Source organism: Gymnoscopelus braueri, assembly GCF_963280865.1.
Source record: "Gymnoscopelus braueri genome assembly, chromosome: 10".
Taxonomy (NCBI): Eukaryota; Metazoa; Chordata; class Actinopteri; order Myctophiformes; family Myctophidae; genus Gymnoscopelus; species Gymnoscopelus braueri.
In genome coordinates this window covers 10,633,177-10,650,102 of record NC_137611.1, presented here as the reverse complement: position 1 = coordinate 10,650,102, position 16,926 = coordinate 10,633,177, and the positions used below count along the sequence as shown (strand labels likewise).

At 45.1% G+C, this 16,926-nt stretch overlaps 2 protein-coding genes across 2 annotated transcripts in view; one reads left to right on the top strand and one right to left on the bottom strand.

Annotated features, from left to right (window-relative positions):
- The window catches only part of sirt6 (sirtuin 6), a 372,587-nt gene that overhangs the window by 281,041 nt on the left and 74,620 nt on the right, over positions 1-16,926 (top strand). The window lies entirely within an intron of this gene.
- On the bottom strand, positions 1,625-16,593 carry LOC308092961 (RNA-binding protein MEX3B). The gene is made up of 4 exons (XM_080439134.1): positions 16,056-16,593; positions 14,604-15,361; positions 10,490-10,767; positions 1,625-8,372 (listed from the first exon to the last, which is right to left on the bottom strand). The coding sequence occupies exons 2-4, from the start codon at positions 15,259-15,261 to the stop codon at positions 7,050-7,052; spliced, it is 2,259 nt and encodes a 752-aa protein (XP_080295260.1). The 5' UTR covers positions 15,262-15,361; positions 16,056-16,593; the 3' UTR covers positions 1,625-7,049.

Genomic DNA, 16,926 nt, shown 5'->3' with positions numbered 1-16,926 from the left:
CATATTTAAAACTGATTCACTGCCAATCACGTAGATCTATGCGAACCTATTTAAAGCCGCCACGTGCCAATCGCGTAGATCTACGTGAACTAAAAAAAATATATATATATATATATATTTTTTTATATATATATTTTTTCCAATTTGACCCAAAGACCAAGGAGATATGATTTTTCGAAGATCTAGACTCCTATCCACTTCCTTGTTAACTTAAAACTTAAAAATTCTGTATCTCGGCTCCTGAGAACTTTTTTTTTTTCAATGAAAAAGTCTGGCACTGGCTAAAAAAATATGAAAATACCTCTGGCAGTTAATGGGTTAATAATAACATTTTGCTGGGGACCCCCTGGAACCCCCCCCCCAGCTGTTTTTGATGAAAGTCATCAAATGCGCAACAAAAATCGTCAAGACACACCATCTCTGCTTTACTTCCCGTATCTGCATAGTCTCGCGTCTCACGTTGCTATCTGCGTGAAGTGGGCGGACGCCTTTTTAGGAGACCGGAAGAAGCTTGGGTTCCGCCCACTTCAGGCAGATAGCTACGCTATCTTTTATTGCTACTTTTAACTTTTTAATGGATCCTATGTAAGTAAAGCCTGATAAAAGTTGTCAAACTCCCCAAATCCACCAGAATACTGGAAATTACATCTACTCTGTTAAAAATTCCTGGGGGGGGGGGGGGGGGACCCCAGACCCCCCACTTGGGGGCGTGGTCAGTAGGCCCCTTCTCCTGGAAAAAAATCTCCTTCATCTTGTAGATCCCTTATGTTCTGTAATAATAAACAAAATCTACAAAAGCTAAAATGTGCAAAAAATTGCAGTGGAGTAAAAGTACAATATTTGTCACTGAGACATCGAATACTAGTGGAGTAGAAGTACTCCGGTAGAAATACTCCACTAGTACTCAAATTCTCCAAAATAAAAAATACCTCAAGGTTTTACTCAGTTGTGAGCTTAAAGTTTAAGCTCAAAGTTTAAGCTCACAACTGAGTAAAACCTTGAGGTATTTTTTACTTATCCTGACTTAAACCTGGTCTTAATTGGTTAATGTACATATTTTGGAATAATAATCAAAATCTTCAAAGTAACTCGTCACTACCACATAGTTGAAGTGGAGTAAAAAGTTAATTTGCCTGTGAATTATAGTATGAAGTTAGCTCTGGTCCATTAGCCTAGACAGTGGAGTTCCTGAGGAACTCCACTGTCTAGGCTAAGAGGACCAGAGCTCTTTTTTTAAATACTTAATAGCTCCTCAAACTTCACCTCAAGTACACTATGTGTAAATGTACTTTTGGCGCTTTCGGGTGGAAACCTTGGACGTTGAACCAAAATAATCTTGAACTGGGGACCACCAACCCTGATAAGCACTTGGAATTGTAAGAGTTGCACCATGGGTAGATCAGCCACTTTATTATATAATTTGACAATTTGGCCAATGTGACGTTTTTATAGTATAGTTTGTTAAATTGTCAATTTACTGGACCCCCACAGGTTGAGAATAATATGCATTATGTGACTGGAGGTTCTGCTTAGGACATGACTATACCGCCACCATGTGGTCAATTGTAAAAAAGGCATCTTCCAAACTTGCCAGAAATAAAGACAGACAAGTGGATTATTGTTTTACAGTAAAAAAATGAAACAAAAGAAAACAAAAAACAAGATTTTATTAAAGAAGCATAAAAAATAAAACTCTTGATACATATCTCATAACCGTCAAGTCAGCTGAAATTATACCATTATACAATTTTTTTCCGGCTCACGGTTAAAAGGTCCATAAACTTTCAAATAAAATATATTTCAATTTTAAAATTTCTTCAATAATTTTTTTCTCATTTTGTTATAAATTGCTTATATGTTGTACACAGGAAATAAAGAAATTTAAAAACAAAACAAAAAAAAGGAAAATAAAATTAATTTGAAGTAATAAAAAAAGGGTCACATTATTGTCTGGGATATTTAGGTACGCAAATAAAATTGTAAAAATAAAATGTGTAAAAAGTGTTTTTTTTTTCTTTTTTCTTTCCTTCTTTCCTCTTAAAATTATTAGCTAATGCCTGGTGGCTTGAAGACATGCAGATGGTTAACTTACAAATAATGATACATGTTCTTAAAAACTACACTTATCTTCAATTAAGTCCTTTTTAAACTTTTTTTTTAAAAACGCGATCCCAAATGATTGTATTCAGGGTATTTACACACACAATACAGGTCAAGGCCTGAAACCTTAAAAGTTTGCTGACGTTTTTCATTTTGGTTCTGCATACAAAAAGAATTAAAGCAAAAAACAGACAAGCGGGAGGCTTGAGGGAGGAACGATCCCCCTCCCCCCGAATTGGCGCCGACCTTTATGCACCCCGCTTTGTCTTGAAAACAAAAAACAAAACAAAATGTCAGAGGTCACTGGCTAGCATGCCTCAAGGAACCCTGTTTTCAAAACCTTACAGAGGGAACGGGGGAGGGGGGATAAGTTCAGCTTTAAAAAAAAAAAAGGAAAACAAATCAGCAGTCAGTATGAGAATATTTGTACCTTTTCTTTTTTTATTTTTGTGGGTTTTTTATTTTAAAAGTTTTTTAACAATTAAGCTACTGTACATTACCCTAAAACTGTCTCTGGTTGGCCAGAGGTATCGTGGTGCAACACCAGAATCTACTTTAGATTCACCTGGCATGTTCGACACCTTCCATTTCTTGAATAAAATTAAACTTTTAAATAAAGAAGACTTGGGACAGTTAGCAGAAAGGCTTTAGAAGAATCGACCTCGATGCAGACTTTGAGCGACAGTCATTAGAAACCTCTCACACACACACACACACACACACAACTGCATCTGATGATGATGCAACATTTGACATCAGACCCCCAGCGTCGGCCAGGGTGGATTGCCAATTTTAAACGTGACATCAGGGCTGGGCAATTCATCAAAAATATCTCGAGAAACCGATATTTAGAACCAATAACCAACTTAATCTGGCTCGTGTATGTTTTTTCTGCTTTTCGAAGCAGGTTTTTTCTTCTTTTTATACATCATCAAATTGACACGTAAAAAGCTCTAACCGATTTTCTTTTAATAATCGAGCAAATCAATTAGTCTTATTAACCACTTAACACTGTATTTTACTTCGTTGTACAATGATTTTCACTCGTTTTTTCAATAATCTTTCATTAACCACTGGAACCCCCGACATCCATATACGCCAAAATAGCAGATCTACAAGCTCAAAATGCGACTCATTTTGAGCTTGAAGATTTTTGGCGAAGAGAATAGAGATTTGGCGTAGACAGAAAAAAGCGGTCCGAGTACAGTTGACACCCAAATTCGTTTCAGTTTAACTAAGTACTACAGGGTTTTAAGTGGTTAATCGTAATCGACATAACGGTGATATCGATTTGAAGCCTCATCGCCCAGCCCTAAGTCAACAGTCCCACACGGGGGCAGCAGGAGCGAGGAAGAGGGTTGCCAGTTCTAACACAGTGCACTGGAAGAACTATCGTCGGCCAGGTTTGGGGGGGGATCTAGGCCCTGAACTAGCTAGCATACAACAACTAGCAGATCCTGTTTGTTCTTCAGTGTCTCAGTAGGGAGTTGCACCAAAAAGCACCATAGGCTAGTCTCTGTGAGAAGAGACCACTAATTACAGCTCCCAGGCATGTTTCCCTCTGCGCTGCCTGCCTTGCGGGACCAGCTCCCAGGCATGTTTCCCTCTGCGCTGCCTGCCTGCCTGCCTTGTGGGGGCCAGAACCGTTCAACACCGCTGCAGTGTTAAACCAGGACAGCCACTTATTAGATTAGCCGTGTGTCGGAAGAAGAAGAGGGAGGGGCTGCCCCGCCCCTTCGCACACCAAAGTAGCAAAATCTACAGTCAGGCATCTGGAGGAGAAGCAACACAAGCTAACAAGGTTTAACCGTTTAGGCCGGGGTGTAGCACCATTAACAGCAGCAGCATCTTCCCATTAAGTTTCTTTGTTGTTGTTGTTTTTTGTCATTTCGTTTCAACTCCGCAGCCAGGGAGACAATCGTCTACTCTAAGTCGGACGCATCCTCCTTCCTTCCCTTAACGTGGAAAAAAATAAACCTGATCCTTTTCCGATCTGCGATTACATCAAGGGAGGGAAACTAAATGCATTTTGAATAGCGCCCCGCCCGGACCTCATTTAATATATTCGCTTCACGACGGAGCATTAAATGAGGCATTTGGCGCTCCGTACTTTATTCACAGGATCTGTATGACCTAAGAGGACCCGGTTGAACACCCGTGTGCAGGTGTAGTAGACCAGTCGGCGAATAGGACAAATAAATAAGAAGCAACACATTCTGCAGCTGTTGGGATTGGAACACGACAAAGTGTCTGGAAGCCCTGGATGACCTAGCTACTAGCTGCCATAAAAAGGATTATATTTGATTATTCTGGCTATCGTGTGTGACCAATGAGAAGCTCGAGAAAATGCAATGTCTGTGCAGTCATAGGAAGCCCTTAAGCGTCAAAGTCGTTTTGCGTTTTTTTTCCTTGATTCGATTCCGTCGTCATGGCTTTGTCTCTCGATTCGATGAGATTATTCCTGTTGGTTTTTAAATGTTCAAAAATAAAGGGCTGCATACTGACGACGACGACGACAACCATTTAAACCATCATCACACCGACATGTCCAAGCCATACGTTATTTAAAAAAAAAAAAAAAGGAGGCAGGTAAATGCGAACCAACTCACACTTTTAGAAATACACGAAAACACGGAAAATACAAATCCGACGGGTTGCGCGCCAACAGGCTCATGAGATGAGTCGCTCCCGTTTTGCGCTATAATGAAAAAAAAACACAGGACGAGTCTCAGAATGACTTCTCCTCCATATAGTGCACTTGATTCGGGGGCCAAAGAGTACAGCTCTATGGGGCAGACGAGGGGGCCATTTGAGAAGAGTGCCATACAGCTTGGCTGTGTTAAGTTGGGGGGTGGGGTGGGGGGGGGGTGGAAGACAAAAAAAAAAAAAACATACAAAAGAAACTAAAAACAAGAACAGGGATGTCTTTTTTTCTTTCTTTTCTGTTTTTTTTTCTTTTCAGGGTGGGGGGGGGGAGTGGAGGGGGGTTGCAGTGCATGAAAAAGACGGCTCACTAAACTCCAGCCCCACGTCGTAACCCACCATTTCAGAAGGGGGGGGGGCTGCCATCTCCCGTCAACTAACTAAGACCCCTCCCTCCTGGACGAGACATTCAACGTGTGTGAGACATCGCGTAAAGAAGAAGAACCCCCCCCCCCCCCGTTTTTTCTTTAGCCCACACTTCAAAAAACATACCATAAAGCCACACACTTACTTTGACAAGTCAAGTTAAAGAGTACAAAAAACTATTTAAAAACACTGGATCGACCTATCTAAGTGTAACAGACTGACAGAGGAGGGGGTCCAGAGAAGGACAGCGGGGGAGAATAAGTGTCCTAGGATGGATGGATGGGTGGATTTGCTTCCCTTCGTTCTGAGGCTTTAAATGGGAGGTACAGCGGGATTAGAACCCTAAACCTCAATGACCTCGGTCATCCAGACAAACCAATGTCTCATCATGTAGGAATCATATAACTATCGCTATTATCTAACACATGGCTGTGCATTCAAATCTACCCCGACTCTCACACACACACACACACACACACACACGTGAGCGCAACACTGGGCTCAACCAATCAAAAAAAACTAAGAAGAGAGATGCAGATAGATTGTCAGGCAGACCAAAGGAATAAGAGAAACTGACCTCATACACATTCCTTCAAACATTATATTAAATCAAGTTTTTCCCAGTCGTTAAAAATGATAATTAACGAAGAGCCACAGGGTTTCACAGCGTTGCTAGACATTTTTTGGGGGGAGGTCAAAGTTTAGTGTACAAAAAAAGAATGTTATTGTTTTTTTTTAAGGTGATTTTAGTGAACGTACGAATTACATTCCTCTTTCTCCTATTGCTCCCCATTCATTTAGAATTAATGGTAGACTAAAATTTGTTCATATTTGTGTGGCAATAAAAAAATAAAAACAGCGATAATCCTTTAGAGGTTCCTCGGGTATATATATTGGTCTGATAGGCTCCTGACGTAACGTTTTAACCACTTACAACCTATTTATGTCTTTTATAGGCCAACATTTTAAATAAATAGCAAAAAATTGCCGATCTGCGAGCTCACAACATGTCGTGGTGCGAAGCATTTGTAGAGCTTGCAGATCGGCTATTTTCGCTACTCGCCATACGACAAAGTGTTTAGGGCTGAAGTGGCTAAACAAGTCCCAAGATGAAGGAACAACAGCTTAATGTTTCACACAACAACAACAACAGTATGAGCGGAGAGCAGGACCGACCGCGCCAGAGCGCCGTTTCAACGCCTTCGTCGGTCCCGCCCAAGAACACGAGACGAAAACAAAAAAATGAGTAGAAAAGTGCACAGGCCTAGTGCGGCTTTGTCGAAAAATATCTGCTAAGTACAAAAAGAGTCCAAAGGAAAAAGGCTTTGTGAGTGAAAGCAGGCAGATAAGAAATCTTGAAGAAGCCAGAATGAACAGAACGGAGAGAGAGAGAAAGAGAGAGAGATAGATAGAGAGACAGACAGAGAGAGAGAGAGAGAGACCGGCCGGTCAGCAGACTGGACTATGTGGAGCTGTGCAGACCCGGACCAGGTCCAAAACGAAGGCCTGAATAAAGATAAGACACTGGTTTCCTTCCGCGAGTCAACATTGTGAGACCGTCCGTAGCCCCACAGCTTCTGCCTCGGCAGTCCAGTTTCAATGGTCTTCACTCAGAAAATAAGTCATTATTATTATTGTAATTATTATTATTATTAATCTTGACATAGTTATTAGCAATAAATCAACATCCATATAGTGTCATCATCTGTTATTAATGCATTTTATCACGGTCCGTCCTATGCGTGTGAGGGTCAGTCCTTCCATCTGCTCCTCCACAGCAGCTCGGACGAGCCCCCAAATATGTCTCTTGACAGTAGGACGACTTCAGTTGCGTCCCTCCTGCCCTTTCCACCACTCACACGACAGCCCCGGCCCCCGCATTAGGAGAAGATGCGGATGCACTGTGTGGTAGGAGTGTGGCACACGGGGCACTCCGGCTCCGACGACTGGCAGATCTGCCCGGCGCACTCCATGCAGAACAGGTTGTGGCCGCAGGGCACCAGGGCCGCCGTCACCTCGCTCTCGAAACACACGAAGCAGTCCCTGTTGAGGATGGCGCCGGCGGGGCCGATGCCCACCAGCCCCGCTCCCGCGCCCACCCCCCCCACCGGGGTGGGCTGGAGGCCGGCGGCCTTCAGCCGGCCCAGCATGGCGGCGCTGAGGGCCATCCCGCTGCTGCCTCCCTCCGAGTCGGTGGGCGAGCCGCCGGGCAGGGAGGAGGCCGAGCACGACGAGTAGCCGGTGGACGACCCTCCGGAGCTGGAGCTGGACGCCCCGGAGAAGGAGCCGGCGCCCCCCGCGCCGCCGGACTGCAGCCAGGAGAGGGTGCTGAGGGGGTCGCTCTGGGCCCGGCGGGCCAGCGGGTGATCCATGGGTCCCACGCCGGCGTCCTGGGGCAGCGTGGGGGAGAGGCGCGGGGTGATGGCGCCGCCGCTGAGGCCGCTGCTGTTGCGGCGAAGCGGCTGCTGCTGCTGGGAGGAGGAGGAAGAGGAGGAGGGGTTGGCCGTCTTGCCGCCCGCGCCGCCGCCGCCGTTCACGAAAGGCGCCCAGATGTTGGAGGCGCTGAATTCGAAGCCCAGTTCCTCGGAGGAGGGCAGCCCCGGGGTGGAGTCTCCCCCGAAGGTGAAGCCTCCTCCTCCGCCGCCTCCTCCTCCGGCGCTGCTGGAGCCCGTGCTGAAGGGGCTGGTGGGGCTGCCTCCCTCCGTGGCCCTGCGGGAGGCGCTGTAGCCGTCCGAGCTCAGAGCGCCGTTGTGCGCGGTGCCAGCGTGGTAGGTGGAGGCGGAGGCCGACAGCTTCCGGCTGGAGGACGAGTGATGCATGGCCATGGGAGGGGGAGGCGGAGGGGGAGGAGGAGGGGGCGGAGGCGCAGCGGCGGCAGGGTGATGGTTGGTGGCCCTGGACCACAGCGCCGCCCCCAGCCCGCCGCTCAGCGCGCCCAGGCCCTCCAGGCTGACGTCGGTGCCGTTGCTGTGGAAGTCGTTGTCTCCCTGGAGGTCCACGAAGGCCCCCGTCCGCAGCGTGATGTGGGTCTCGATCTCCTCCCGGGCGCGGTCCACGTTCTCGGGCATGCCGGTCACCTCGAACACCGGGTCCTTCTCCCGGCTGGGCGTCACGATGTAGGTGTGGGTCTGCTGCTGGATGCGCTTGATGGTGGCCCCCTTCGGCCCGACCACCAAACCCACCACTCTGTAGGGCACCCGCACCTGAAGACACAGCCAAATAAATCAATCTTGGATTTGAACAGATGCTATTCCAGACACTTGTATTTACCTAACATCTCTATTTGGGGGAAACAATTGGTACACGTTGTGTTGTGAGCTTGTAGATCAGCAATTTTTGGCAAAAATATTTGATGAAATGGGAATAAAGGATCAGACCAAGTACAGAGCCCTGGGAGGACTCCGGTCAATTAAGGATATAGCTGACTGCTTAAATTACGGGCCCAATCTGGGATTGTTTTTAACATATAGACTACAGTTTGATTTGATTTTCGTTTGGAACTTTCTCTGCCCATCATAAATAAATAAAAAATAGGTCTGTTTTACTCCAATGTTAACAAACATTAACAATGCAAACAAACCTCATACACATTCAGCAAATAACACCATTTATAATATTAAATAATTCATCTGTTGTGAAGTGTTGGCCTTCAATCAAAGAACTGAGTCAAGTCACTTTTTGGCTTCCTGAGCAAATGTATTTTAAACTGTGGCCATAGCATTTCATTTTCACTAAGTCCACATTTGGACAATAAGTTCAAAGCATAACAGCAAATAAGTATCACTTTATTTTTGCATAACATCAAATAAGTATCACTTTATTTTTAAGAACTGTTTAGTTTTAGTTTTATGTTTATAATTTGATTTAACACTTCACAAATCAGCAAGCTCAGGGTCCTTTTTTTATCAATGTTTTATCATTAAAAATAATAAAATATAAAAATGTCAATTTTCCACCTCATCTCAGGTACCCCTGTAGTACCTCTACACACCGCTAGGGGGTACAGAGAGCTGGAGAATAAAAACATTTTCTCCAGTCACTGCTATTTCTGTACTTTTGGTGGAGAAGCTATTCTGTTCATGTGTTGATATTTATATCACTGAATGAGCCTTCTCATCCACACAACAATGTGTCCCTGTGTTGTACAGGCTAATTATGGCTTTAATTAGTTGAAAGACATTTCTGCACAACAGGGTTTAGATTAAAGAGGATGCAGTGTTAAGGCTTCTGATTCTGTTCGGAGCACAACGGTTAATGTTGAACTAATCAATTTAACTGATTATATAAAATTATATTTGTTTCATAATAGCAGATCTACAAGGCAAGCTCACGACGAGGCATTGTGAGCTTGTAGATTGGCTTGTAGCCTCCCCCCCAACAAAACAACATACAGCTCGATTATTTTATTAATTGAAGAAGCTAATCGATAGAATAACGGCTAAGACAATAATAATCTTTGATATACTCTAATCACACCTCGTTAAAGGACGACTTCACCCATTTTCAACCTATCTTCATATAATAGATCCTGATAAAATGGTGTCTTTTTTTCCTACTCAGTCTGTGTCTCATAGGAGGGCTGTGGACACTTCAGAAACCCGTCTACCATCATCGTTAGGAAGTTATTTTTTTCCTCTTCAATATTTCAATTTTTATTAACATGAGAACAATGGCTTCCATTATAGCATGCTAACTTTCCAGGAATAGAAAGCCTGTAGTTTCTATTATCTTGGATTCCCCATCGATGATGTCACTGGTAGACGGGTTTCTGAACAGTCCACATAACAGCCCCCCTCTGAGACACAGACTGAGTAGACAAAAATGGTGCCGTATTATCATGAGCATTACTGAGGACCAATTATATGAAGACGAAGAAGTCGTCCTTTAAGAGATACATATAAAAAAAACTAGAAATGTTATGTTATAACAATTATATTGTTTAAGTAAGGGGTCTTCAACAGGGGGTCCGGGACCCCTAGGGGGTCCGCCAAATCTTTGTAAGAAATGATTTTTTTTTTAAAATAGCAGATCTACAAGCTGCAAGGCGTTGTGAGCTTGTAGATCTGCAATTTTAGGCATAGAGGTATTGGTGTAGAGGGGAAAAAAAGAGCAGACCAAGTAAACAAAAAAGGTTTAATCTGAAACACAATTTTATACAATTGAGGGGGGGGTCCCTGCTTCATCTCTCTCTCAGCTAGGGGGTCCTTGGCCTGAAAACGTTGAAGACCCCTGGTTTAAGTCAATAATAATAGAGAACCACTGTACTGGTATGTGCAGGGGGCTACCTGTATGGTGCTCATATACAGTAGTGGTTATGTACCTGAATGGTGGTCTGTCCGGGGAGGTGTGGGGGTCCCGGTAGAGACCCTCCTCCTCCTCCTCCTCCTGCAGCTCCGGTCCCGGGCCCTCCCGTGCCGGCGCCGGCCTTGCACCGGGAGGCCCGGATCATGGAGAAATGCTCGGCCGCCGACACGATCTCCCGCTTGGCCATCTCCACGTCCTCCCTGCGCCCCGTCACGATGAACACGGGGTCCTCGCCCCGCACCGGGGTCTTGATGTAGGTGTTGGTCTTGGCACGCAGGGCCTTGATCTTACAACCTAAAAAAGTTAACAAGATGAACAACGAAATACATGTATTACATATTTTCATAGAGTTATTAACCCAAGACCTGAGGCGATTCTTAAAAATGTTTTCTAAATCCTAACGTTTTTTTTTTTTTTTTTAATATATTTTTCAAAAATAGCAGATCTACAAGCTCATAGCGCGGCACTCGGTGCCGCGCTATGAGCTTGTATATCTGCTATTTTTGAATAGCCAAAGAAATCTAAAGTGACACAGATGCGTTTCCAGGTCTTCCAGGTTAACACCCAGAATCCTAAACGGAAACACTTTTTATAATGACATAACTTACTGCTCAAATATTCATACATATTCCACTCGGGCCCGACCACTAAACCGCTTGTATTTTACCTAGCAACTCTATTCTGGGGCAAACAATAGGTAAAAATAGACTAGATAGACTTGGTCTTGGACCCGAGATAAAGACTAGCTGACGTCAAGGCGTCAGCTAACGGGGATCCGTTCAAATAAACGAATGCGTTTCATTACGTCAGTGGTTATCAAAGTAGGGTCAGGGGACACCCAGGGGTACTTGAGGGGTTTCCAGGGGGTCCCCAGCAAAATGTAATAACATTTTGGATTACCGGTATTAGTTTTAACCACTTTAATCCTATTTTATACTTTGCTACTTGAATCAACACGTCTTTGAAACAAATGTTGTGAGCTTGTTGATTGGCTATTTAAAAACAACAACAAAACATATTTTGTGCCCAGCACAAAATATTTTCAGATGGAGGTCTGTGGCCAAATACATACGTAACCATTTGGGGGGTGCCTGACATGAACATGTTTGAGAACCACCCCATACGTCACGTTAAACTGTTGTTTTTGTAATAAAAAACAAAACACATGGATAGAAGCAGGAAAACACCTATGTTGTCCCCTGGGAGCTGATAGATTAAAAATGGAACCAACTGTGCTATTTTATAAGCTGAACAAGATTTATCAAATCCAGTAGGAAGCTGTAGGAACCCCCAAAGGATAGTCGTTTACCTGCCAAAGAGGCCGATAGAATAGAAAATATAATTGGCTAGTGTCCATTACCCATCGTGACTACTACAATTACCAATTTCCCTACATAATGTACCCCCAGGGTCCTTGGGGGGGTTCCAGGTGGTCCCCAGCAAAATGTGTTAATATAGCAGCAACATTTTTTACCCAACATACATTGGCTATTCAAAACAAAAAAAGCCGATCTACAAGCTCATGCACAACGCATTGTGAAAAACAAAAAGAAACATTTGTTGTGTGTGAAACATTTTAACAACACACATCTTGTATGGCGGTCCCTGGCACAAAATATTTTAAGATACATATACTTACATATATTATAATATACAGTATATGTATCCCCAAATAAATATTAATTTGGGGGTCCTTGACAAGTTTGAGAATCACTGCCTTAATGAATTAAACTAAATAGATGCATATTATGTACTATGACTTGGACGTACCTGGTGTGACATTTTAATTGTCTTACAGCCGAAGCGTTTATTATTATTATCACATTCTACTCTTACATCAGCTCAGGAGGACCAATAAAGGTTTGTTATCTATAACGGCAGCAGGTAAACACAGTGGCTACATTAACTACCAAATCTACATTCATGTGTTCTCATGTCATAATAATAAGCTTGTAAACACTGAACACAACCTGAAGATTTCACTCATAATCCAAGAACAGATCTACAAGCTAACGTGTCACATTTTGGACACATCTATTTGCTTGTAGATCTCTACTATGCCATACAATATAGCATACAATATATATATGTAAATTAAACTATACTACATATTTTTTTTCCATATTTAAATTGTAATGAACATATTATATTAATAATAAATATATTATACATCATTACATGATAATATAATATTACAATGCATAATATAGTGTATATTTTTATTACAATACACAATATAGGCAGCTGAATATTTGTATTATTTATAATTATATTATTATAATTATATTATTTGTTGTCAGTAAATTTGAATACATAATGAGGTCGCTGTGCCTTTAAGGCGGTGCAGCCAATAGGACGCAGGGTGGTGATGTCATCATGGTGGGAAGCAGCAGCATGGCTTTTTAAACAAAGAGAACAATGAAACCTGCGACTAACCCGCTAATAAACACTAAAATAACACATTATTATGATCATTCATCATATATAATATGTGTAAGATTTAGCTAGTTTTATTATAAAAAACGTTATGCCGGCTGAGCAGGAGCTGAGCAGAGCAGAGAGCCCCCCACACACACACACACACACACAGGCTGGGTGCAGGGCGTGTTAACACCGCCCCGACCGTGTGTGTGTGTGTGTGTGTGTGTGTCTGTGTCTACCGGCCGTCTGCCTTCGATCCATCGGCGCAACAACAACCCCCCCCCCCCCCCCACCACCACTATTCGATACATTTTATCCATTATCTTATCCAACTCAAGAGAATGTACAAATGGAAACGAATCCATTCGGTTCCATTTGTACATTCTCTTGTTACAGCCCCCCCCCCCGCCCCCCAAAGGCTAAGAAGCGTCCCATATTTTTTGGGGGGGACCGACCCGACCCCTGGTTGGTTGGTCGGTGGGTCCCGGACCCCCCCGGTGTCACTACTAAGAGAAGTGACACTTTTTTTGTGGTTCCCTCTTCCCTGGAGGAAACACAATCAGGCTCGGTTGTTGTGGATCCGGACATGATTAAAAAAGGTCCCGTTTAAAATACTATGTGGTTGGCTGGTGTTTCTTTTGTGTGTCTGCAGAGCAGCAGAGAAAGCACCAAGCAGACAGACAGACAGACAGTGTGTGTGTCTGTCTGTCTGCAGAGCAGAAAGAGCACCAAGCAGACAGACAGAAGCAGACAGACAGACAGACAGCACCGAGCAGCAGACAGACTGCTCTGCTAGACATGTCCAGACTACCCCGACATGAATCCAGTGCTTTGTCTGTCTGTCTCTGACCCTCCCCCTCCCTTCTCCTCTCCTCTCTCCACTCATATGAACTACACATCCACACACCATTGTCTACACAATATAGACTGCTGCTGTTTCAGTGACACATAACAAGATACCAGGAGGCATGGCCTTTTTATTTATTTTTAGGGACTACCCACCACGTTATGCAAGAGCCCACCAATACCACCACCACCAGTGCCAAGGTCCAGAACCCTCCACCACCACGACCACAACAACACCTGGCCCATGGTGGCATAAACCCCCCACACCAACCCAACCCAGACCCCCCCCCTCCTCCTCCTCCTCCTCAGCCACCCCACCAACCCAAACAAAGAAGCACACCGCTTCCATCACATCCCGTTCAGCTGGAGCCAGTGATTTTCAACCTTTTTGGGGGTTTCAAGGACCCCCACAGATTTTACACACAGGAGACATTTTTTATTGGATCCCGATTTTCACTGTAAAAATTGATATATTTAAAAAAAATATATATCAATATATACAATTTTAAAGACACATTTATCGTTGTCTGTTGTTGCTCTGTTGTTGTTGTTTTTGCTCCAGCTGTTTTGAGTACTGAATGTTTAATGGACCGACAGTGGAAACAAGCCTCTGGCTTTTTTGTTGTTGTATATCATCATCCATTTGGAGTCTCTTTTTTTTAACTCCTTGTACTGTTTGTACTAAAATTCGTCAATAGAATATTCAATCAATCAATAGTCACAGTGTGTAAACTCTCAGGGTGACAGACCCCCATTAAGGGTCCATTTGGTGAGTTGTACATAAACAAAAACCACGTTTTCTAACCAAAAAAAAACAAACTCACACCACCACAACAAAAGCACTGATCTCCTCCTCCTCTTACCTTGTCGCCCTACGATCTCCGCCACATGCTCGGAGCTGGGCACGGGGACGCACTCCGTCATGTTGACACTTCTCTTCCGGCTGCAAAGCACCGAGGACGAGCTTTGTTCCCCTCCGGGTCCGGGCGGGGGTCCTCCGTGGAGCATGGGATGGGAGCCGGCCATGTGGTGGTAGACCCCCCCTCCTCCTCCTCCTCCGCCGGACCCCGAACCGTAGTACTCGGGGGACGGGGAGCAGGAGGACGGCGAGTCCCTCGACCCGCCGCCCTGGTGATGATGATGCTGGGAGTCCAGCATCTGGAGGTCCACGTAACCTCCTCCTCCGCCGTTCTCGGAGGGGCTCGGCCCCCCTTGGGGGACCCCCACGTCCAGGGGGTCCACCACCACGCCGCCGCACTGGTCCACCTTGTCCAGGGCCATGAGGGACAGCTGGTCCAGGGCGAAGCGCAGGGCGTCCTGGTGGTGGTGATGGCTGTGGTGGTGGTGGCTGTGATGGTGGTGGTGGTGATGGTGGAGCTGGTCCTCGTCGCGGGACGACTCCTGGTCCGAGTCCCCCCCTCCACCTCCTCCTCCGCGGGGCAGACCCCCGACCCCGTTGTGCTGGCTGCTGACCACCATGTCGTGGTCCATGATGTCCGGGTGGAAAAGCGGGCTGGGCATCGTAGTAAAGGATAGGATAACACACACACACCCGTGGATTCACATCTATGGAGCTAAAACTATGATTCCCTGGAACTCCTCTCTCTCACTCACACACCCTCTGGAAAAACAACAACACAAAGAACAGTTAATACAGTAAACCCCCCTCCCCAAAAAAAACTACAATCTGTTTGTTTATCCTTTTGTGTGACTCTGAGGTTTGCTACAAATGGACCCCAAAACGGGTCCATTTGGTTCCATTAACAGCCATCTCACAGTTAAATACATTAGGTGTGTCATGTTTCCTCATCATCTAACCATAGAATAAATTAATACTGGAGGGTTTTAGGCGCCCAAGCTTTTGTCTGGTCTGTGTTGTCTGGTCTGTTGTGTCGCTGCCCTTCTTCTGTAATTCCTCTAAATAAAGTCCCACGTCAAAAATAAAAACTAAAATAATCTTCTATTCTAAAACGGAAAGCACCGACCCTCCCGACTTACATGGAAAACTTGTTTTAAAATAACAATCATACTTTCTAAATCAGGTCTGTGTGTTTGTGATGTTCCTCAGACAGAGCAGCAGCAGAGCTAGCAGCAGCACCAGGCTAGCAGCTCCACTCAGTCACGTTGTCGACCCCTTTGTTTGGAAGTAGCGATGCTAGCTGCTGTTAGCAGGTTAGCAGCCGCACAAACACACACTTTCTCCCCCCCTTTCCTTCTGAATTTAAATAAAAAGGACCCAACCCCAGGAAATATCCCCCCCAAAACCAAGCCCCAAAACCCCCCAGTATAGGACCCCCCAACCCCCCACAACTTACCCCGATCTGTCCCCCTCTCTCTCTCTCAGTCCCTCAGTGAGGGTCTTCTCCTCAGTCAGTCTGGTTCTTTGTGGATAATGTTCTGGTTGGATGCTAGATGAAGGATGGTCACATCCAGAGGAGACGAGGAGGCTAGTAGACACACTACTAGCTACTAGGAGCTAACACACACACTAAGGCTGTCTGGGGTGGTGGGTGGGGGGGGGCGTTGGGAGGAGAAGACGCAAACAGGACAGTGTGGGTGCTGCTATGGGTGCTAAATCCTTCCTACCCCCAGATCCCCTCCTGCTGTCTGATGAGAGAGTCAGTCCCCTTGGCTTTGTGTCGCCGCCCCGGTTCCTCTTCTTCGTCCCGTCGTGGCTTCTATGATGATGATGACCACATGTTCATGCGGGAAGAGGAGGAGGAGGAGGTTGAAGTGTGTCTGTGTGTTAAATAATATTATATAAATATAAAAACAAGCCGATAGCCTTGTGAGTGTCCCTGCTTCTCCTTCTTCTTGTTCCCTGACCCTGTCCTCCTCTCCGCCGCCGCCGCCTTTGTCTGCTCTAGAGCCAGGCACACACACACATACACACACTGGGACACACGCACACACACACGCCACTCCGCCTGTCTCCCTCCCTCCCTTCCTTCCACGACGCTGACGTCACCCGCGACACAACAATGGGTTCAAAGGCCACATGCATGCAGCATGCAGCATGCAACACACAGCGGCAGCACTGCAATGCATGCTGCATGCACACACTGCTGCTGCACTGCCATTGTGTCTGGAGGGAGTGTTTATTTTTTATTTTATTCACCTTACACTCACATGTGGACACACCAATAGTTGCATAAGGTAACATTTTTTTCAGCATAATTGGGTGTG